The sequence below is a fragment of the Mus caroli genome, unplaced genomic scaffold (genome assembly GCF_978045245.1).
Source record: "Mus caroli unplaced genomic scaffold, Mus_caroli_1 scaffold_2, whole genome shotgun sequence".
Classification (NCBI taxonomy): Eukaryota; Metazoa; Chordata; class Mammalia; order Rodentia; family Muridae; genus Mus; species Mus caroli.
In genome coordinates this window covers 51321250-51345334 of record NW_028227257.1, presented here as the reverse complement: position 1 = coordinate 51345334, position 24085 = coordinate 51321250, and the positions used below count along the sequence as shown (strand labels likewise).

Genomic DNA, 24085 nt, shown 5'->3' with positions numbered 1-24085 from the left:
CTGGCATTTTTATAGCCTCTGAAAAGACCTGAAAATTCTAAATGTCACACAATTGCAGAAACTATCTGCAGCTGGCAAAACCACACCCCTGCTGAGCACAAGGCAAATCCTAGCCAGCCGCTGTGGACAATCTGAAGCAGCCCCATGTCCTGGGATTAAAATGAAAACATTTTTATAATATTTCTTTGTTTCAGTTTTATAAATAACTTCTATTCCCACTAGAGCAGATCAGAGCCTCAGCCCCGTCAGCCACATGTTCTGTGTGCATTCACCGCCTTTCAGCTTTATGGTGGACCTGCTACAAGTGGGCTGGGCTTTAGCTGACACAATCACAAAGGACTGAAACATACTTTTACTACTGAGTTCCCTGCATACACTAATAAGACAAAATATGGACCTCTAGCCTGGGCCCTAGAACAACAGGTGAAGCAGAACCGGAGCAAGCAAACCATACAGAAGGCCAGCTCTATGGCGATGCACTGTGTAGAAGCGGAGCAGCAGCAGCTACCTGATACAATCATGCAAGAGAATAACGAACGCATCCTCACTATCAACACTCTGAAGTTCAGAACTCCAGAGGTTTTACTTTCCATAGTTTCCCTACTGGTAGTAACATTCTGCACACATTAAATGCCAAATTCTAGAAATAAAAATGCCTAACGTCACTAGACCAGTATAATCATCCCACTCTAACAGCAGCTGCTGTTGTTCATTTGTTACTTTAATTTGTAAGTTAAACTTTGTCAAAGATTGGCCTAACATCTATAGATTCCTCACCCATGAAATCAATCAACCACACACCAAAAATACTTTTACAACTCTACTGTCACTGAACACCCACAGACTTCCAACACTATTCCCTAAACACTAGAGGTATAACACTGTTTACACACCTTCTACATTAAGATGTAAAGCCCTTGCATCTACCAGTGATCGAAAGGTAAGCGAAAGATATGAGGTATGCACAGGTAACAGGACATAGTCGCCTGGTTTTTCCCAAGTGTTCTTGTCCAACAGAAGAAAACAAGGTGGTATTAGAAACCAGAACAATGGCATGTTAAGTGCAGGCCACTGCTACACACTGCCTGGTGTGAGCTGAGCGTCCAGGTGTGTCCAGCAGAGGTCGTTGTGGGCTTGTCCGTCCAGGCTTGCCCTGCATGGCTGCAGAAGCTCTGGCCCCATTACTTGTAAGACTGGCTTTCTTTTCCTTTTAACTAACAACCTGATCATTAAGTGCTCATAAAAGCTACTCTTTGTTTTCTTTAGTGTTCATAATTTTATCATTTTTTGAGGGTATATGTTTGAGTGGAAAATGTACACCTGTAAAAATTCAGCACTATTAACTGCATACCTATTTCAGCCAACAGGACTTCCGCAGTGTGTCTGTGAGCTGTGCCCTGATACACAAGGCCAATGCCAACCACAGCCGCCACTTGGACATTGTGAGGCACGTCAAGCTCTGTGGACGTCGGGGGTAAGAGAGCAGGAACGTGAATGCTGAGGAGCCGGGTAATTGACATGTCCATGGTGCCAAGCTTTGCAGCAGAAACACCAAGTAGCAATCCAATGCTTGTCATCTCATGGCCCTACAAAGGCACACAAAATAAAACTCAATGCTAGAACACACACACAAGCATGTGAACACATGCTAGAACACACACAGAAAGCTATTCATCTTAGTTTTTGAGGCATGGGACCTGGAACTCACAATCAGGTAGTCTGGCTACCAGCAAGCCCCTGGGCTCTTTTCTTCACCTCCGGGCTCCAGAATTACAAGAGTGCTAGCCCACCGCTGGCATGGTTACGTGAGTGCTGGGAATTAGATTCAAGTCTTCATGTTTGCATGGCAAGTACTTTACTAACTGAGCCCCACAAATCGTTTGAAGTAGAACGGTGCCAGCCTCTTTCAATAAGCACCTCTACATGGTAAGCACTGAGAGCACAGTGGCAATTAAACGCTCTCAGCTCACAGTGTTCTAATGGGGAAACATGCCAAATTAAAGACATACAAAGCCACAATTGATTTTTTAAAAAAACACAGAGAATATGAAGACTATTTAAAAGAGACTAATATTTTTTTGTTAGGAAGGGCTGGAGAATTATTAGAATGTCTAAAGAACCTGATCACATTGGCCGATAAAGTAGAAGAAAGTGGGATACTCAAAGAAAGAGCAATGGAACAGTAGTCCAAAGGCTGCAGAAGTGAGCAGGACCACTCAGGCCACAGAAGCAAACCGAGACAAGGGAAGATGACTAAATGGTTCTGAGTTAAGAGACACACTGATCAACACTTTAGACTCTGTTTCCTGCTATGAGATGAACACAGTTAGAGGTGCAGGAATAAGGCGGGGCAAGCAGGACAATCAGGAGATACTGCAGTAGATATATATGGCTGGCATAACGCCAGGATAGGGATGCCATGTTCTCACCTTGGTCAAATAGTCATGGATATTGAGAGTAGCCAGCTTGGTAAGGTGCCCATTCAGACCCAGGGCCATGAGAAAGCCGGCATACTCATTGGCTAACTCAGCATGCTTTGGCTTGTTGTAAACGATCCAAGCTGAGTCTATCTGGGAGGCTGGAGCTATCTTCAGGCCGGCAGCCACACCATTATGAAAGCTGGCCCAGCTGGCCATATTGGGAGGCACGTCGATGTTTCCACTATTAAGATCTACAGTTGTGTTTCGTGGAGGGGCTCGCCCTAGGCAGACAGAGGACAAAGGAATTAGGAGAATTTACATAACTAAAATTCAAGCCTTTGAAATAAAGTTACATTCAAAACCCCTATTAAGAGCTAGAGAGACGGCTCAACAGTTAAGAGCACTTGCTTCTCCTGCAGAGGGCTGAGATTTACTTCCCAGCATCCATGTGGCAACTCACAAGTTTGTGTGACTCTGTTTCCTAGGGATTCAATGCCTCTTCTGACCTCCTTAGATCCTTCCCAAACATGGTACACATGCAAACACTCAGATACACATATACACATAAAATAATATTTCAAACTCTCTCTCTCTCTCTCTCTCTCTCTCTCTCTCTCTCTCTCTCTCTCTCTCACACACACACACACACACACACACACAGCCTGGCCATAGCAGCACAAGCCTATAACCCCAAAAACCCAGAGGCAAAGGCTATTGGATCTCCGTGAATTGGAGCCCAATCTGGTCGACATAGAGTTCCAGGCCAGTCAGAGTTCAGGGTTACATACTGAGACCCTGTTCCCAAAAACAACAATCAAACAAAGCAAACTATATTGTTTACAATATTTTCAGGGTCCATTTTGTTAACACACAATAAAATAACTGACAGCTTTGACTTCAGACAGTCAGGCCAGAGTTCTCACTGCTCTACAGTGTTTGCAGCTGCAGAGATAGAGGAAACTAAATGAAGGCCAGTGTCACAGTTTAAGTACATGAGTGTCCAATTTCAACAGCTGACTGGGGGCACTAATGCTCATTTCTAACACTCACTCCTGTGTTGCTGTCTGAGGATTAAAGCACTGAAAATGTTTAACCTTCAGAAATCTGCCCTTTCTTTGACTTGTATGTCCATCCTCTTCACGTCTAACTGTAAGTACCTAAATATGGTGTTGTTAAAAATGCCAAACTTGGGCTGGAGAGATGGCTCAGTGGTTGAGAGCTCTGACTGTTCTTCTGAAGGTCATGAGTTCAAATCCCAGCAACCACATGATGGCTCACAACCATCCATAATGAGATCTGATGCTCTCTTGTGGTGTGTCTGAAGACAGCTACAGTGTACTTACATATAATAAGTCTTTTAAAAAAAATGCCAAACTTGTAGCTGGAGATGGATGGCTGTACTGTTCAGACCACTTCTGTGCATCCACATCAGGTGATGACCACCTAACTGTAGCTCTGTTCTCTCACCTCCATATGCACACACATACACAACAACTAAGCAATTTCTTTTAAAATGCCAAATTTAACTGAATATGGTAGCACATGCCTATAATCCCAGCATTCAAGAGGCCTCGCAGGAGGATGGAAATTTTGAGGCTGGCCTGAGCTATATAGTAAGTCAAAGACACTGGTCCAAAACAGAAAGAGTCTGTTTACAGAGACGTTACCAAGGGAACTAGTAAGGAGCACTCTCTCAGGTGAAGATCCACAAGCGATATAAATTAAGTATTTGTGATGCTATAAGTTCAGTTTGATTTTTTTCTAATTCCTTTGAGTTTCTATACATATTGTGTACACAGACATGGCGAAATCATCTTTATATTCTAAATGGCTTATGTTAGCTTGACTCATCAATGGACATTTATGAGACTGCTATGATAACCATTGTGCCAAAATGACAATGGGATGGATATTTAAAATAAATAAATGAACAAAAAAAGCTACCAAAATCTTCAGAACGTTGAAAACATCATCAAAAACAAATTCTGAAGAGATGAACAGTGTTTTATTTGTAACTGCACACACAGAGAAACAATGAGTATCTCAAGAGAACGAATACTGTACAGATTAGACTTTAGCAACGCACAACAAAACAGAATCTCACTATGTTGCCCCAGTTGGTCTGGAACTCAAGAGATTCCCCTGCCTCTGCCCCCCACGTGCTGAGATGGAAGGTGTGCCACCACATCCAGCCCTAAATAGTTCCATCTTCTTCAACAATAACTCTTCCAACTTTTTATATCTTAAAATAATCACACTAAAATACAAAATGAGTAGTAGGCTATATTCTAACTCCTTGCTTCCCAGTTGGCAGTGCTGTTCTGGAAGACTGTGTGTGGCATCTGCGGTTTGGGAACTACTGGAAGAATGGAGACACTGGGAGCTGGGTCTTGAGGTTTCCAGCCGTCCTGTCTGTGTCCTGATTGTTCAGGTTTGAGGACGCTCCAGCCACAAATTGTTCCCATCCTCATGCTTTCCTGCAGTAATAAACTGCATCCTCCTAAACCAGGAGCCAGAGACTCTTCTCTCCCCTAAGCTGCTTGACAGGAGTATTTTGTTTTTTTTTGTTTTTTTTTGTTTTTTTTTTTTTTTTTTTGGATTTCCGAGACAGGGTTTCTCTGTATAGCTCTGGCTGTCCTGGAACTCACTCTGTAGACCAGGCTGGCCTCGAACTCAGAAATCCGCCTGCCTCTGCCTCCCGAGTGCTGGGATTAAAGGCGTGCGCCACCACGCCCGGCCGACAGGAGTATTTTGTAACAGCTACGAGAAAAGTAATACAATTTGCTATTTGAGTTTCAAAAGCCACCAGAGCAGCTATTAATGCTTAAAAATCAGTGAGGGCAGAGAAACCTTCTTTGGTTTTAACTATGAACTTAGTCTATTGTTAATGAGCACAGAATTTAACATACCTGTCAGATTCAATTTAGGAATAGGCAACGGCTCTGTTGGAACAGGATGATATGAGAACAAGGTGAACATTCCTCGTCCTACTGGAAGGGCCATAGTTCGCTGACACAACTGGAGCAGTCTATAATGAAAATACGAACCAACACACAAACTGTTAACAGTGTTCACAGCTGGAATCTACAGGAGGAAATTATTCTGAGAGGAACTAAGATAGACAATCAAGTTTTCACAAAACAAAGCCCCAGAGATGGGAGGACCCGCAATTCCTCTCACAAGTCGACTCCCATCAGGATGCTGAAGCAGGGAGTTCCTTTGCTTTAAACGAAATCCAATTCTCCTGGGGCTGTAAAACATGAAACCTAAACTCTACTCATGCTAACCTGTTCAAAGAAAGTGTATTATATCTATTATCGGGTCGTCCTTCTCGGTGTGACTCTCAGTTGCGCTGCATTAGCTCGCTGAGGTCCTCCCCTCACTCCTTCCACCAATACTGCCTCAAGGATGCCCCTTGCCTCTGTCCCTACACAAGGAAGTGAACAGTCACCAGAGCCACACACCAGCCTGCTCAAAGTCAAAATGGCTTCTGTTGGTCACACTGAGAAACTTAACACCTCACCTTGGTTCCTGCATTGAATCTACTCTAAATAGGTCCTTGAGAAAAAAACTAACAGTTTCAAAGTTGCCATTCATAACTAAGAAATAGTTTTAGCTGGGCAGTGGTGGCTCACGCCTTTAATCCCAGCACTTGGGAGGCAGAGGCAGGAAGATTTCTGAGTTCAAGGCCAGCCTGGTCTACAGAGTGAGTTCCAGGACAGCCAGGGCTCCACAGAGAAACCCTGTCTCGAAAACCAAAAAAAGTGGGCTGGCAAGATGGCTCAGCACGTAAGAGCACTGGTCCTGAGTTCAAATCCCAGCAACCACATAGTGGCTCACAACCACTCGTAATGAGATCTGACACCCTCTTCTGGTGTGTCTGAAGACAGCTATAGTATACTTAAGTATAATAAATAAATCCTTTAAAAAAAAAAAAAAGAAATGGTTTTAAAAGTTTTATTTGATATTAAAGGAAGTACCTTCAGAGGTTAACAAAGGGTTAAACATTCTCTGCAAACAAAAACATTCATTAAGTTGATTTCTCCCTAGTTACATAAATGTACTATACTAGCTCATTAAAGGGGATTCTAACATCCTAATGTTCTAGCATTCCTTGGAACTACAGCAGTACAGTAGCTGGGGATTCATCCTATAGAATATTCTGGTGAAAGCTTTACACATAATCCAATCACACTCGAAAGCCATTAGATGAAATCAACAGCATCAATGCTGTGGCCCTGACGCAGAAAGCCACTAACAGGACACTTCATGATCCCATTAAGGACCCAGAAAAAAGATCTCCAATGAGACTTCGATACTAACCAAAGGATACATTTTGATTTCAGATACAATCAAATAGTGTTTCTCAACCTGTGGGTAGTGAGCCCTTGGGGAGAGTCAAATGACCTTTATGCAGGAGTCACCTAAGGCCATCAACATTATCAGATATTTAAATTATAATTCATAACAGTAGCAAAATTACAGTTATGAAGTAGCAATGAAAATAACTGCATGATTGGGGGATCACCACAACATGAGGAACTGTATTAAGGGGTTATGGCATTAGGAAGGTTGAGAACCACTGTACTAAAAGACTACAAAGAAAAAGAATCAATGAACTATTAATAATAGCTGACTACAGTGAGTTTACTCTGCACTCCAAGTATTTTATGTGTTCTGTAAAAAACCTGACTTGATAGCAGTAGCTAGCGAGGTATAACTGTTACACTCATGTCTATAATAGCTGAAGCAACACATAAAATAACATGTTAAGCCATTTATCCAAGCTCATCCAGCAATTACTACAGTCTTACTACAAAAGCCCCCATTCTTAACTCTGTGCTCTACCCTCAATTGCATGTGATAACCTGAGTCCACGTGGTGAGAAAACAGTGAGAGAGAATTTAGGACTTTCAGTGGACTGCAGCTTAAGCATTAGTAGCGACTGCCCTTCAAACAGTGTAAGAAGCTGGGTTGGTTCACACACCTATAATTCCAGCTCTTCAAATCAGAAGCTCAATGCAAGCTCTGCCTGAGCTAGAGAGAAATCAAGCTAAGCAACTCATAAGTCTGGCGCCAGGGGAGGACAGGATAAAGGAGAGGTTTGAGTGAGGGAGAACCAGTCGCCTCATGCTCCTGTCCCTACAGACCGGGCCACTCCTAGCACCTGCCTCATTCCTTCTAGGACTGTGTTCAAAGTCAGCTTCTGTGCCTAAGTGTTTTGTCAGGTATTTCTTCACAAGAGCAAACGTATCTAACACAAGTTGTGTGAGTTTAAAGCACACTAAAAATTAACAAACAAGTGCCCCAAAGTCTATTCCTAGATTAAGACAGAGAAGAATAAGTCCCGTATATACTTCATTTACAAATTCTGTTACTCTCTTAGATTTGCCTTTTCTGAAGTAACTGTTATATTTCAAGAGGAGGGTACAATTATATCCTCAAAAGCCAAAAAGCATTTTTAAGCTATAGATGGTTTGCTGGCATTAGATATAAAGTTAATATAAAAGGTAGATTTTTAGCTTCAAAGTAAGTTACTTCATTTTAGCTTATCTAAGACAATTCCCTACAGATCAACTTGGTCTAAGTAAGTCCTCAAATTAAATTCTCTCCCAGGTAATTCTAGACTATAGCAAGCTAACATTTAAAACTAACCACCAAGCTGGTAAGACAGCTCAGTAAGAAAAGGCACTTGCCACTAAGCCTAATGGTCTGAGATGGATTATCCTGAAGCCTAGTGGAAAGAACTAACTCCCAAAAGTTGTTTTCTGACCTCCATATACACACTTCAGTGTACACACGCGCGCACACACACACACACACACACACACACACACACACACAATGTTTAAAAAAGCAAAGTTAAAATATTAAAGGAAAGCAAACTAGTCTCAAGTATAACAGATTGGACAGGAGATGAACTATTTTACCTGTTTTCCTTTTCTTCAATGAACTCATGGTCACTGAGTTCTGGGTACTGCACCACATTGACACGGACAGGCTGTGCACTTTGAAGCAGCCTTCGCACATCCTGCACCCGTAAATCTTCACTCCATATTAATGACATAACCTCATGGTTCAAGTCATTCATGCCATCATCTTCCTCCTCGGCCTCAGTTCCTGAAGACACCTCTGACGAGAGCACCTGTGTGATGGGTTTTGGAGTAGTGATTTAAAAGGGAGTCAGTCGTATGTCTAGCCTGAGAAGGGGAAACAGGCTAATGGAACAGAACTCTACACTAGACGTAAGCATAACCAGGAAACTTTCTGAAGTCACACAATGCTGTCATACAAGCTGAGCTCTTCTGCACTGGGACAGCACCATGTTGCCCAGGTTGGCTGGTCTCATTATCACCCAAGTCTATGTAAGTGTCTAGTTCCTACAAATGCTAGTTTTTTGATCCATCGTTTCGTGTGGAGGCAACAGTGTTAGTCTGGGGGAAAAAAAAGGTGGGGGGGAATATATATCCAGATAAAAACTTACTTTGGTTCCCATGGAATAACTTATCTAAAACAAACTATAACATGCACCACACAGCACTTCCACCAAGAGCCCACATACATGATGGTGCTTCCCTAAGATAGGATGTATGCACAGTGACCCAGCTAAAAACACTATCCTGCTCACACATCAGAACTACCTAAGGACACAATTCCCAGAATGTATGCCATCGTGAGGAGGTAGGTGACTCTAAATCCTAACCTACAGAACATAAACACAAATAGCAAAACCACGTTGAATTTTAGCAAGTTTAGATAAACTTGCCTAGACTGACATTTAAATAATTTATAGATTAATATTTATAGCCTTTATATGCTGTATGGTCTTCAGGAGCAAAAGAAATTTAAATGCTAAAGATTTTGTGTGTGTGCGTGTGTGTGCGTGTGCGTGTAGGTGTGTGCGTGTGTGTGTGTGTGTGTGTGTGTGTGTGTGTGTGTGTGTGTGTGTGATAACAGGGTCATAGTATGTAATTCAGACTATCCTTGAACTCATTGTAATTCTCCTGACTCAGTCTTCTGAGTTCTGGTTACAAGCATGTACTACCACACCTGGATTTTCTTGATCAAGAAAATAAGACTATTTTGTATTTAAAATAGACAAACACCAAGTCAACTAGAGTTGCTATTTAAATACAAATTTGAGATCAGACTCTAGTGGAACTGAATCTGGCCCAAGTTCACAGCATGCAACTGTTGAGCTAGGAGACCTGCTGTAACACACCCATAGTCATCCGACACTGCAATGATGTGATGATATGTCACAGGCTAAGGAGACAAACCTGACTGACTCCTGTTCGCTCAGGGATGTTATGGATCTCTATGAGTCCTATAACAGCCTGACTGCTCTACATAAGGACGCTGTCTCAAAAAAGAAAAAAATGAATACTACTACTACTACTAATAAAAACAACAACAATAATTATAAAAAAATAAAACAAGAAATTATCCTTGTTTTGGGATTCTTAGAACTCATTCTAAAATAGACTTAACCCTAAAGGAGAAAGTATTCTTGCTCAGGCTTTAATTTTACTATTGTTCTGGGGTTATACATATTTATTTATACCTAATTAAAAGGCTGAATTCAAGAAATTGAACCCTTCAAAAAGTAATCAACAAGAAAACAGGTATTATCATAGCTGGCCACCCTGAGGGTACACAGGCTCCGGGGTTTCCTATGTAGTAACCGCTTGCCTCTACAGGTACAAGTAGAACAGGCATGGCGGGCGGCTTGCTGATTCTGTACCAGTCCTGATTCTGAGCAAAGGAAGGGCCAGGCAGCATGGGGCAGTCACTAAGTTCACAACTCCCATGTTCAATCATGAACTACATCTGACTTTATAACATAAAAGGCAAACTGATATGCACAGTTACCAAAATAAGATAAAGGTGCACAAGAAAATGAAGACTGCTTCCACTTTCATTTTATCTGGGGCTAAAACTGAATTTCCCATGTCGACACTCACAGATTTGCCTCTGGGTAAATTTCCTTCACAAGCCTGCTTGGAAAGGTCCTGACGTCCAATCAAGAGGCAGACCGCTTCTGACCAATCTGAATCAGGCTGCTCCCGACAGTGGTAAATCGCATCTCTGATGGGAAGAGCAATCCCAAAGGGAAGAGTCTCCAGATCTCTTAAAGTGAATCCTTGATGTGAAAGAATGAAAGATGCTTTTCAGTTAGAGATCTGCCACTTCTCCAATCATCCTCTAGTCAGTCAAAAAACACTGAAGTCACCAGCACTAAGAGCTGGTCAAGAACAGGAAATAGCAGCAATCTCACCCGTAACCAACAGTGATGTGAACTGATTACCACTACTTTGGGAGTTGGTATGAAAGACACCTCCACTCCTCTGGTTCATCATAGCCACAAAAAACTTTGTGCACATGTGCACCAAAATATAGAAATAGAAATAGGAACTGTTTCATTACGGGGGTTAAAAGGCCTGGGTCAGGGCAAGTCCTATTGTCTTCAATAACTGACTTAGCTAATGAGTCAGCTCAGCTGACTGTGGTACTGTACGTATGCACATAAACACTCAGACACACATTCATTCCTAAGCAAAGTCTAAAGATGGTTAACACATCTGCCGGCAAGCGATAGCAGTGAGCACCAGCTGCACTGAGGTGGTCTGCTCTAAAGGTGAGTGACCAACAGACAAATTCACTTTAGTATTATTCTCCACATAAACATTTCACACATAGTTTTGAGTGTTAAATACATTTAATATTTAAAATACTTGTAAAACTCAGGCCAATTCAAGTTTCTTTTCTAGCAATGAAGTTCTAAACTTCACAATATTATCCACTATTTATGATATAAAAGTTCATCAATTATTGAAGTAAAAATATTTCCTGACTTAAGAGTAACTTTTAGTAAATATTAAGTGATGTACAATGGACAGAATTCATCCAATATTTTTCATTTATGCATCCTATATGTACACTATTAAGACAGCTATTCTTATTTTTCTATGAGTCATAGAAAAAAGAACTGGAGGCAGAGGCAGGCGGATTTCTGAGTTTGAGGCTAGCCTGGTCTACAGAGTGAGTTCTAGGACAGCCAGGGCTACACAGAAAAACCAAAAAAAAAAAAAAAAAAAAAAAAAAAGGCCAAGAAAAAAGAACTGTAAAAACCTTCACTGAGAGCCACCCCACCACAGAATGCTGATATGCCAGTGGTACCCAGTACCTCTTGTATATAGTTATTGAAAATACTGTTATGAAATACATAACTTCAAAATTACCTTCTTTAAAGTAAATAATTGTTTGAAATCTATTTTGTAAAGATAAAACGTACAATAGAATTTCTGGAGTACAGATTAAACTATTTGCACTAGCACACATGATGTGCATGATTTAATAAAATAACTTTAATCTCCCTTTAAAAAAAAAAAAAAGAACCTTCACTGAGAACAGACTCCCTGGGATAATCAAGAAACACATGTGACCTCCTTGAAGTATTGTTTTTTAAGGTATATGTAGAACAGTCTCAGTTTTTAGTCATGAACTCATTTCAGTAAGCGTTTTCCCCAGCAGGGAACACAGTCTATGTAGCCCTAGTTGTCCTGGCACTTGCTATGTAGACCAGGCTAGCATCGAGCTCAGAGACACCCACCTGCCTCTGCCTAGTATGTCCTGTGATTAAAGGCACCACTACTGGCAAGATGTCTTTGTTGGTTTTGCCCCCCAATTATTTTTTCAAACAAAACACTTTTAAACCCAGGAGTGATGACATTTGGACCAAGAAATAAAGAATTAATTTTCCTGGGCTGGAGAGCTGGCTCAGCGGTTAAGAGCACTGACTGCTCTTCCAGGGGTCCTGAGCAACCACATGGTGGCTCACAACCATCTGTAATAGGATCTGATGCACTCTTCTGGTGTGTCTGAAGACAGCTATGGTGTACTCATATAAATAATAAATAAATAATGTATTTAAAAATAAAAAGAATTAATTTTCCTCCCTTCTTGTTAGCTGTGTATTCACTCATCACAGTGCCTAAAACCTCGAGCCTTTTCTGTCTGAGAGCACTCTGAAGGGCCTATACAGCTGATCTTAGATGACAAGAGAGTGCCCATTTCTGAACTGAAATCTCAGAATGGTTTCACATTTAGAGGTATAGTAACTAAAGTTTGCATTCTGAGACCAGTTTACAGATCTGCAGCCTCAAGTGATCCACAGGGAATGAAATAAAGATTTCCAATGCCCTAAGATATAAAAGGCTGGTGTCCCAGCTACTCTTCTATAGAAATTGTAAAGGCTCCACTTAATGAACAGTATCTCAATCTTCAGCCTTTACAGAAAAGCAGACTCTCTCCACATGCCTCCCAATTGCAGTGAGAGTGGTGTGGAAGCAGGGCCTGGCCCTCAGTCACAGCACAGCTCTTACCTACACTGGCCATCCAGACAACCAATCTCTCAGCCAGAGCAGAAACTGAAGCAGAGTGCCGGAAAGTGAACCTATGGAGAACAAAAGGACAGTAAACACAAACACTCAACAGCCAAGGCCTCCAACTTTGAAAGCACAGCCCGAAACAAACTACCTGTTTTCTTCTTGCTCTGCTTGTGGCTTTTGGGGAGCTGAAAGGCAACAAATGGAAACTTTATTTTAATAGACATCCTGGTAAGAAAAGCAACATGCAGAAGATATCTGAAAGTAAGAATTCATTAACCAAAAATGTTAAAAATAATAAAGGAAGCAGTACTATGGCAAGCTGCAGAGGACAGCCGTGTCCTTTAGACTCAGCCATTTCCTTTAGACTAACACAGTCCTATACAGCCACATTGGCCATAGAAACCAGGTCTGTTCGATTTGAAGTAACCTGGTATCTGAAATTCAGTTGTGATTATGGACTAAATAGTACTAAAAGAGGCAAGATGTTGTCTCTAAGGCTAGCATTAAAAACATTTGAATATTCTGTTTGTGGGAGGCAAGCTTTATAACAACTTACTTAAGGTTACTTTGGACAAATACTGGCAAGTCTCATCAGAAACACAACTCTCATCACCCAGGGTGTAGAGGGCAACACTCTGCAGAGAAAAGGAACTTGTTACTTGTTTTGTTTTTTTACTTTTAGTCTTCAGTTGTTCTGGCTATTTTTCTTTATGAAACAGGGTCTCACGTAGCCCAGAGTGGCCTAAAAATTCCCCACGAATCTGAGGCTGGCCTTGAACTACTGAGCCTCCTGCCTGACTCCCTAGTGCTGGGATTGCAGAACTGTGCCCCACATCCAAACAGACCTGTTCTTATTAAACCACTGAAGTAAAAGAAAGGAGAGCACAATGTGGGAAAACTCCTGCATCTCAGATGTACAGCACTGTGAGTCTGCACAAACTTTTCTCAACCAGGTGACTATCACTGTCAATACAAAAAAAGGTGCATCATACCCCAAACATCATCCCACCCACCCCACCCTCGTGCTCTATCATAATCCTTATACACAAATGCTAGAAATAATTTTACCTGTCCCTTAGCTCATCTATCCTACATGATATAAATGGGATCACACAAGATGGAGTCTTCCCAGTCCTACACTTACAACATAGCCATGAGATTCATCTCCTACATCTCTCTTTAGAAACAGATATATTCAAAACAATAGCAAGAAACAAATGCAAAACAATTCAAATGACTTAACATCAGCGACTAGAAAATTATTTCTGTACAGTGTGTGATGCATATGTGCATGCATATTCCTACTGAGTGTTCATGTATGACTACAGACATGTACATGGCACAGCATATATGTGAATGCCAGAGGACAAACTCAGATGTTGGTTCTTGTCTTCTACCTTGCTTGTGGCAAGTCTCTTAGTGATGGTTCCTTTGGAAGAGAAGCCAAGTGATCTTAACTGCTGAGCCATCTCTCTCTCTGGTACCACCCAACGACCAGCAGGGGCTCTTACTCATTGCTGTGTAAGCCAGGGCCTGCAAGCTTGTGGGGACTCCTCCATCTCTGCCTCCCACTTTTCCTATATTAACTATGAGGATACAATATCCTTATTTATAAGTATCTCCACGAATCACTTAAACCCCCAAAGGACTACAGCAGTAGTCCAACAAGAGATTTAGGTAAATTCACAGAGCCAGAACAGAGGATATCAGGGATCAAAGGAAAGAGGAAATTACTGTCTAACAGTGCATGGTCCAAGCCTGCCTGGGTTACAGAGTACTGTCAACTCAACACCTAGGAGCAAGCCTTTGGGCACATTTGTAATTATCCAGACTTAGATTAGCCTCTGAGAATGTCTGAGGGATTATGCTGATTACCCTATCTGATGCAATTCTCAGTGGGACCATTCCTGAAGCAGAGGAACACAAACCATGTAAAATGAGAGCACAAACTAAACACATATGCATTAATTCATTGGTCTCTGCTCTTGACTGTAGATGTGATGTGACCAGCTGTTTCGGTTTCCTGACACTCTGTCTTCTGCCCAGAGATGGACCTGGAATTGTGAGCCAAATAAGCCTTTTCTCCCCTAAGATACTTTTCTCAGGGTGTTTTATCATAAAAACAGGAAATGAAACTAATTTGGGTGATGAAAAAAATCATAGAGAAAGATGGTGGTGATGACTACATATGTGAATTAAAAAACACACAGAACCACCCTTGCATACCCCTACCTGAAGCCATGGAGGACTGAGAAGGCACTGTTCAACAGGAAGCAGAACAGAACAGAACAGCGAAGGGAAAGATGAAGAGATATTTACAGTTTTCTAACTTTCAAAAGAGGGGATAAAAGTAGTTAAGAGTCCCTTGTCTGGGGCTGGTGAGATAGCTCAGAGGGTAAGAACACTGACTGCTCTTTCCAAGGTCCTGAGTTCAAATCCCAGCAACCACATGATGGCTCACAACCATCCGTAATAAGATGTGACGCCCTCTCGGGTGTGTCTGAAGACAGCTACAGTGTACTTATATATAATAATAAATAAAATCTTTAAAAAAAAAAAAAAAAAAAAAGAGTCCCTTGTCTGCCTGAGAAGACTCCATTTCAGGAAAGCTCCCTAACAGGCCTATATACATACTGTACCAACATCAAGAAACAGAAGCATATATAGTGAGGAACTCAACTTTAGCAATGCCTTGTGATTCTATATCCAAGTTTGAGGATTGCAGTTACCATTCAAGATGGACAACATTCCAAAAATAAATATATATCTTGGAAAACTACTTCACCAGGACTTTTAATAACCATACGTAAAGTAATTATAAAATAGGCAAAGGTTAAGACAACTTCTAAGAAGAATAGCAATGGAAGAGTACCACAAACTAACCTTCAGGCTTACTATGAAGCTATAGCAATGACAATGACGTGGAAAGCACACACATCAGTAAGCCAAGGAAATGTTTCCCCAAAGTTCAGAAAGGAAACAATATGCTCAACAGACTTCTGACAGAAGCACAACTGCAAAGGGGACATCCAAAGAGACGGACATCCAGAGAGTAACGAAACTCAACCGACGTCAGGGGTGGTAGTACTGCCCCAGGATCACATCAGTTTGGATGCTGAGGCAAGATCACCAGTTCAAGACTACCCTGGTCTACATGGTAAGATGCAATGTAAAAAACAAGAAAGAGAAATGCTTTCTTGGCAGAACAATGACACAAAGTACAAAGCAGGACAGAAGCAGCAAATCACATTCTAACAGAACTCCCCAACAGAAACCTCAAAACATCACCACAGTCACTAGGAAATACAATTTAAGAGCACAGTGAGGTATGACCACAGATCAGCCAAACTGAAGTGTCAAGTGTCAATAATGGACAAGAATTCAAGGAAACAGTATCTTAACACTGCAGGAGGCACTGGGAAGCAATCGGCCACTCTGGAAAATAGTTGGCAATTTCTATAACGCTAAGTGTACACTTAGTGTATATCCATTAGTCCCAGTCCTCAGTCCTCAGCCTAAGGAAATAAAAACGTACGTTGATGTGAAGGCCTGTGTGTGACTACTTAGAATATCACTTAGAATATCAGCACTTATAACCACCAACAACTGAAAGCAAACCAGCTATCAGATAAGCAAACTATGGGGCAGCAACATGTATGTAGTGGTCTGTGAGCAACAGAAGCGAGTATCTGGTGGCACCTGCAACAACCTAGAGGATTCGAGAAAGGTACTCCTCCTCTCCAAAACTCTTACTACAAATGTTCAATATTTTAACTAAAATGGCAATTATATAAAACTATTTATCTGCTGAAATGTACAGAACTGTATGGGGGGAAAGAAACAATGTGATTTTTACTATAATTTGTGTGTGAATAGTGTATGTGCTGTATGTATGAAGAGTTAAAGAAATAAGATAATCAGTCAATACTCCAAATACATACCAAGACCACTAGCCTGCTCCTCTCGCAAATCCCAGGAAGGTAAGGATAGGGCGGCATCCCTTCACCCTTCAGGCATGAACTCACCCACTGATAAATACTTGGTGGCTCCGAAGTAAAAAATGGGGGATGATGCATAAATCCCATCTGACCTTTAAAATTACACAAAATGTTTATAAAGACACACACATTTAAGACAAAAAAGATGGTCATAATACTTATCCTTTCAAACTATAAGAATTATATTTTCAATATTATCCAAAATGAATCATATTCTTGTCACAGTAAATAGCTGATTACATTATTTATAAATTTAAATTACTTCTATTTTATTCCATTGTAAATAAAATTTAGCAACATCATTTACAAAGCATATGAAGAACTAGCCAAGAGTTGACCTAATGGCTCAGTAAAGGGACCTGCCACCAAGCCTGACAACCTGCGTTCAATCCCTATGTCTACATGGTGGAAGGAAACAACTGACTCCAGAATGTTGTTCTCTGCACTCCACACATATGTAATGGCACACGCATATACATATGCACCATACACATGTAAAAAATACACAAAAGTCTTTTTTTTTAATCGTTTTTAAAGAACCTAGCTTTCACCCAGCCTACCTCTATAAAGATGAAAAAACAAAGGGACACAAAAGATTCAGCTCAGCTCTGCTCTCTGAGCCCCTTCAGTCCAAGTCTAGGCTGGAAGAACGGTGCTGTGAGTTCTTTGCACTGGTGCTGTCCAGCATGGTAACCCCTAGCGCAATGTGACTACTAAGTATCTTAATGTGGCTAGTGCAATGAGGACCTAAACTTTTACTGCTAATTAAAGCCAAGTAAATATATGACACTGGCTACTACTGACTGGACACCACAGGTGAAGAAGGTTCATGTCTCTGCCATTAGAGGCTATCTAAGCTTTGGAATGGGTAAAGAAGCTGTGGCTTCCTTCTACACAGAGGTCAAATGCTTCCATTTCAAAACTGCTTGGCTAAAAAAAGATGTAAGATGTCTATCTCCTGCTCTTCCCGGAGAGACACACCAAAATGCCTACCTGCTGAAGACCTGAAATGGTGGCAACACTCACCTTGGTCAATGGTGCACACTTGTCCAGTGGTTTTGACAAGAGTTGGGAAATCTCTGTAGTAATGGTCCAAGTAAGGGTCCAATTTTAAGTCCCTAGAACATTAAGAGCACACAGACACAGACAAAGGTCTATTAACGGCCTCCTTCCGCTGACTTTTTCATCCAGAAAGCACAGGCATGAGAAAGTTTGGGACTTAGAGTACCTTCCTCTGTACCTGGTGTACACACACCCCACCTTCTGGCTAGACACATTTTATGAAGGTCAGACTCAACATAGAGCACTACCTCGTTCCTTCCTGTTGTTTGCTGGCTGTTATAATCTTATGCAAGTCATCTCCACAGACCACAATACTTTCTCCCAGAAAGCAGAGGCTCACTACCTAGCTCACTCTGAGGCTTCTTGACTGTTGTGTCATTTTGCTTTATTTTGTTTTGTTTTTTCCTCAACTAAAATGGTCTCCCTCAGGTACAGCATTTCCAGCAGAGTTTTCCAAGCACAAGGATAACAGGCATGTGCCACTATTGTTGGCTACTACAAGGTGTGTATATAAATAATATATATATGTGAGAAATTCAGGGCATGGTGGCATACATATGAAAATCCTAAAATTTGAAAGGCTGAGGCAGAAGAATCAAAGGTTTGGGCCAGTCACAGTTACAGGGACGGGTACTATGTATTTTAGAAAGCCATGATCAGGGTTTAGAAAAATTAAATTACAAAATGGAATTTATGATAGCAATGATCTGTCATTAGGGAAATGGACCATCAAATAAGCACGCCATGTTTCAGAAAAGTATTTCAGGATCCTCAGTACCACAGAAGTCAGAAAATGTGCTATCATCTTAATTAAGAGGTTGAAATGCCAACTTTAACTTAGTTGTCACCAAGGGTCACGAAAATCCAAACAATACTAAGTATGACTTCAGGAGTACAGTGCCAAACAGGGTGTTATAGTGTGAGAGCCACCTTTCCCCAAACAAGGCTGTATAGTGTGAGAGCCGCCTTTCCCTGCAGAGAACCACAGCAAAACAGCTGCAGCACTGGGGCCACTTTTGCCATACACTGGCATCTGCTCTACCACTGTCTAGCTCCCTCTGAGGCTCCCCAATGCCAGAGCAGAACAAGCACCTGGCACTTCACCCATAACCATAATTTCCCATGGGAAAGCAACACGTAAATGTGGACACTGTTATGGAATACAGAGGCAAGAGTGCAGCCAGGCAGCTTGTCAGAACAGAAAGCCCACAGCCAGTCACCCCTGCTTCTTGTGACTTTCCCTGAATCCTGAGATAAAAACTAAAAATCCCAGAATGCTAAAGGTGCACACATATCCAGTATCAACAGTTTTATGTTTGCAGGCAATGCTGTGGTGGTCGGGAAAGGGAAGATTGGAGAGTTTTTCTACCGAGGTTCCTATGTCATATCATAGGAAGTCCTCTAAGGCCTGCTTGCAGTGTTCTAACATCTACCTTGCCAACTGAACAAGGAGGTCAATAAGAGAAGAAATTCCTTCTCCCATTAGAGTATTCAACTTGAGCTCTTCATAAACCAGGTGAAGAACAAAGAAAATTGCAGGAATGTGAGCAAAGAGAAGGGTAGAAGAATCCAGACTGAGGTTCTGCGAAAAATCTTCATCCTTTGCATTTGAAACTTCCAAAGCAGTCAAACAGAGAGATTTGTTCAAAAGATGAGACTCAACATTGTGATGGTACTCTGAGTTCAGTAAGTATTCCCAGTCCTAAGAAGAAGAAAAAAAATGACAGCAATTATTACATAAAAGCTCTTGGAAGTGGTAATAAAGAAAACAGCAGGAGGCTGGAGAGGATGGAGAATGCATACTACTTTTGCAAAGGGCCTGAGTGTGATTCCCAGAACTCACATCAGGTGATTAAAATCACTTGAAATTCCAACAAGGGTTACATCTATGACACCATAGGCATCTTCACTCAAAAACAAAAACAAAACTGGAAACAGCCTAACATAACCATCAACAGAAAGAATGCAAAACAAACTACAATAGAGACTCACTCCTTGGTAATAAAAAGAGTATACAACTGGCTGGCTGACTATATATTATGCTGAATGAAAGAAACCTTATATATACTGGAATACAGGATTATTTCATTTATAACAAATTCTACAGGTACAACTAACACATGGTCAAAGAATTCAAGTCAGGGCTTGCTTGAGGAAAAGGAAAAAAGGACTGATTACAAATAAAGAGATAGTACAAAATGAATACGCCAAAGAAATGATACATAAAAGGGCAAATGCTGTCAAATAATTGATCGATTATCAATAAAATATCCAGAAGCCCACACTTAACTCTGCAAAATATATACACTTATAGTAAAATTTTACATGATTGAAAACAAAAGTAAATAAATAACAGAAAACATAACAGATTCTATCCTTCAAAATAACCTTAGAAGTAAAATAAATACAGGAAAGGATAAAGAACAATAACAAAATTATCTGAATATACAATTAGACAAGTCTTTACAGACCAATAACATTAGCAAGAAATAACAATGCTTACCTCGTCAGATCCAGTATCAGAAGGCCTTGCTTTTTTGGGTGCAATGACTGGGGAAAGTGATCCTTCAAAGTCAAACTGAAACATAACCCCAAAACAGAAGACAAAAATAGTGACTTTATTGCTGTTAACTAGTCAGTTTAAGGACTAGGATTCTATTCTGCCAATTACAGAACCTGAAGAAAGTCACTGACACTCTTTTTTCACCAGGAAGTATGATATAAATCTCTCCTAAGTGCTCCTGGAGCTAAATCCAGTATGTAAAGCAGTCAGTACAGTGCCTGGGCTCATAGGTACAATAATGGTCATTTCTTTTTCTCTCGGACTTGCTCTTCCTACTTCCTGATGATACAAATTATATCTACACCAAAGAATACCAAAAAATCACATAAGGAATCATTAGCACTCTCTACAATGTCACAGAAATGAAAACATAAGCAAACAAACAAGTCTGGACAAAGCAAAGAGAAAATGAGCACCAAGAAACAAGATGGCCACTAAGGACCATTTCATCCCAAGCTTTGGTCTCAAAAAAATAAAGCAGACTCCCAACCTTATCCTCAGGACTGTCACTCAACAGAAACTCACGTGGTTAGTGTGCCATTTAATCAAGTTACCTGGAAACTGTAATTTCCAACAAAATTCTAAAAATTCAAAACTAACTCATAAATATTTATTTTAAAATTCTTTGCATAACCATAACAGCTGCTGGTTGCCGGATATTTGACTGCACTGTGAATCCCAAGATTGTGTTATTTACTGAAGGAAAAAACCCTGTTTCTAGTTGTGGAGTAGTTATAGACACACCCATAGAACAGATCTGTAATCTCAAACAATGAAACTAAAATTAGTTTGTAGAAGGAAGCACCTCATGTTTGAAAGTGATGTCTAGGGCTGGAGACATAGGGCTCAGTGGTTAAGAGCACTGACTGCTCTTCCAGAGGTCCTGAGTTCAATTCCCAGCAACCACATGGTGGCTCACAACCATCTGTAATGGGATCCAATGCCCTCTTCTTCTTCTCTGAAGACAGAGACAGTGTACTCACATACGAGAAGTAAATAAATAAAACTTAAAAAAAAAAGGGCTGGAGAGATGGCTCAGCAGGTAAGAACACTGACTGATCTTCAAAAGGTCCTGAGTTCAAATCCCAGCAACCACATGGTGGCTCACAACCATCCATAATGAGATTGGATGCCCTCTTCTGGTGTGTCTGAAGACAGCTAAAATGTACTTACATATAATAAATAAATTAAAAAAAAAAAAGTGATGTCTAACTGAGTGGCAGTCTGAGTGACAAATCAGAGAAAGATCTGACAGAATAAACTATGTCCAGGTCTCATGAGAAGAGAGAGGAAAGGGAAGCTATAAGAGGGAGCAATGCGGGCGAGGAGAGGGGACAAGGCAGTTTTACCAGGAAAGCTGTACAGAGACAAGCTGAAGAGAGAACAAGATAGACGCAGGTGAAGACAGAAAGAGCCAGAAAATGAGAAGTCAGAAGATTATTACATATTAAGAACATATTGCCAACATTTGTATGAGGCCAAGCAGAGCAATTCAGGAAAGACAGAAAAAGAAACCAGATTAAATTAGTCAGCTTGGGAAGTAGTGAGAGCCAGAACAGCTGTGTCGACCAGCCAGCCACAGCCAGAAAGAGCTAGAAAGAGAGAGTTTATTCAGCAGTTAAGTCTCAGAGGCTGAATGAAAACATTCTAAGTCTAGATGAGATTGTATGGAGTCTAGAAGCTCCAGGCCTAGGCCTAGGGTAGCAGACTGAGGCAGTACTTTTACAGCTTATATCATGAAGAAGGTAGGAAGTCTCTGAAGGATTCTAAGCCAGAGGCATGACTAACGTAACCTGACTTTATCAGACTACTAAACTAAGAAGGGACCAAAAACAAGCAAAAAGCTACAAACAGCTGGTCAAAACCTCAGGAGTTATACTTGATTCCTGCTTACCCAATGAGAGCCTGAGGAAACAAAACCATTCCCACTTGCACAGAAACACGGCAGCTCTGCTCTGCTGTAGCAAAGGGTCATTGCATCACAGACAACAACGTGGGAATGGCAGTGCTTCTTAACAATGCTAGCAAGGACACTGACTAGACACTCCTAAATGTCATCTGGCCCAATGTCTTAAAGATTCATTTCTTGAGAAACAGCTAGATATGTGTAAAAACAACTGGCAAATTACTCAAAATAAGGCAACGTTCCAATAAGGCCCAAGTACTAGCTATTTGTTTACATATGATAACATGGAATGAACGGTTCTGTGAAAAAAATTTAAAGATTTGCAAAATTTCTATCAGTACCATTTTTATATAAAAGGCATGATTAAAAGTGTCTACAACAGCTATTCCAAGGAATGGAAGATAATCACTTGCTTCTTCCATTTTCCAACTCTTCCTCAGTGAAAAAAATAACTTTCATAATGAAGAAGAAAAAGCTTTTAAAAAATGGCAGTACTAACACAAGATGAAAACACATAGGTGAATAGGTCTGAGTTTGGGGTACAAAGGGCTAAGTAATCCATAGCAACGCCTTCTGAGCCCCACACTGAGGAACTGGAGAACAAGCACCCCCACCCTGAAGACATTCTGCTGGTGCGTCATGAACCATCTGCACATCCTGCAGAAATGACGGACAGAAGGCTGGGCTTCACACCACTAACAGCGTTCTAAGGCGAAGGCTGAGACCTCTCTGCCTCACCTACCAACAGAACCAAGAGGTCTAGTTACATCGTTTTACAAAGATAACCGAGAAACAGTCAAAATCAGGCATCAGTAACACACAACTGCAATCCCAGCTTGGAAGGCAAAGTCAGGAATGTGGTGAATTCAAGACCAGTCTGAGCTACGTACACAGCAAGACCTTGACTTTAAAAAAGACAAAAAGAAAAGAAAAAAAAGGTAAAATGTGCTTAAACAGATTTTTTAATAAAGACTCAAAACCTACTAAGTATTTGATTCATGGTATATAGGACAACAGGCCTTAGTATTATCCCGACATATTCTAAGGCTTACCTATTATTAAGTTTGTCAGGTTCTCTCAGTGTTATATAGCCAGTTATACAAGCACTGCATTTCTAACAGGATAATGAAGAAAACAGAATAATGAAGAAAACAACTGTAGTTACTTACACTTCGGGTCCATGCTAAGCGGTCTGTGTTATAACCCATCATGTTCAAGAGACAAATCACAAATAAACTCCATTCCGAGTGACAGCTGGGTCCTCCTGGAGCACTGTGCACATTGTACCACTTGACGAGCACCTGAATGGCTACTTCTTTTGGCAGGATGAACTTAATTGCTTGCAGACACGTTTGCACTATTAAAAGCAAACACTGACTTTAGTATGTACTTCCTGCCTCCTTTCAAATGGGAAGGTTCAAATTGCTACCATGTCAAGGCCAGCCACGAAAAAAAGAAACTATCACTAAGGACACTGGGCACAAACATTACCTCACCACTATCAATCACTTTAAACTAACTACTGAATCCAACAGGGCTCACAGAAAACCTGAAGATTAGCTGTCAGATCCCTAATTCTGGACTAGAAATAAAGTGAGCATATAGCCCAGTTCACCAGAAATAACCACTGCTCCAGGAAATAACTGTTCCCTTCTCACTCTCAAAACTGTCCTACTTTAAACAATCAAGTTTACTTCATAAAAAATATCTAATTTTAAAACAAAACAAAACAAAAAACAAAGCTG

At 40.8% G+C, this 24085-nt stretch overlaps 1 protein-coding gene across 1 annotated transcript in view; it reads right to left on the bottom strand.

Moving 5' to 3' along the window:
* Positions 1–24085, bottom strand: part of Anapc1 (anaphase promoting complex subunit 1) — a 77426-nt gene that overhangs the window by 28851 nt on the left and 24490 nt on the right. The window contains exons 17-29 of the mRNA XM_021182343.2: positions 23510–23697; positions 20375–20449; positions 19305–19573; positions 17836–17927; positions 16753–16901; positions 13368–13446; positions 12960–12996; positions 12806–12876; positions 10385–10563; positions 8351–8565; positions 5330–5448; positions 2430–2701; positions 1352–1586 (exon numbers count right to left, since the gene is read on the bottom strand). Of these exons, the coding sequence (XP_021038002.1) occupies positions 1352–1586; positions 2430–2701; positions 5330–5448; positions 8351–8565; positions 10385–10563; positions 12806–12876; positions 12960–12996; positions 13368–13446; positions 16753–16901; positions 17836–17927; positions 19305–19573; positions 20375–20449; positions 23510–23697 (1980 nt within the window). The remainder of the gene's footprint in view (positions 1–1351; positions 1587–2429; positions 2702–5329; positions 5449–8350; positions 8566–10384; positions 10564–12805; positions 12877–12959; positions 12997–13367; positions 13447–16752; positions 16902–17835; positions 17928–19304; positions 19574–20374; positions 20450–23509; positions 23698–24085) is intronic.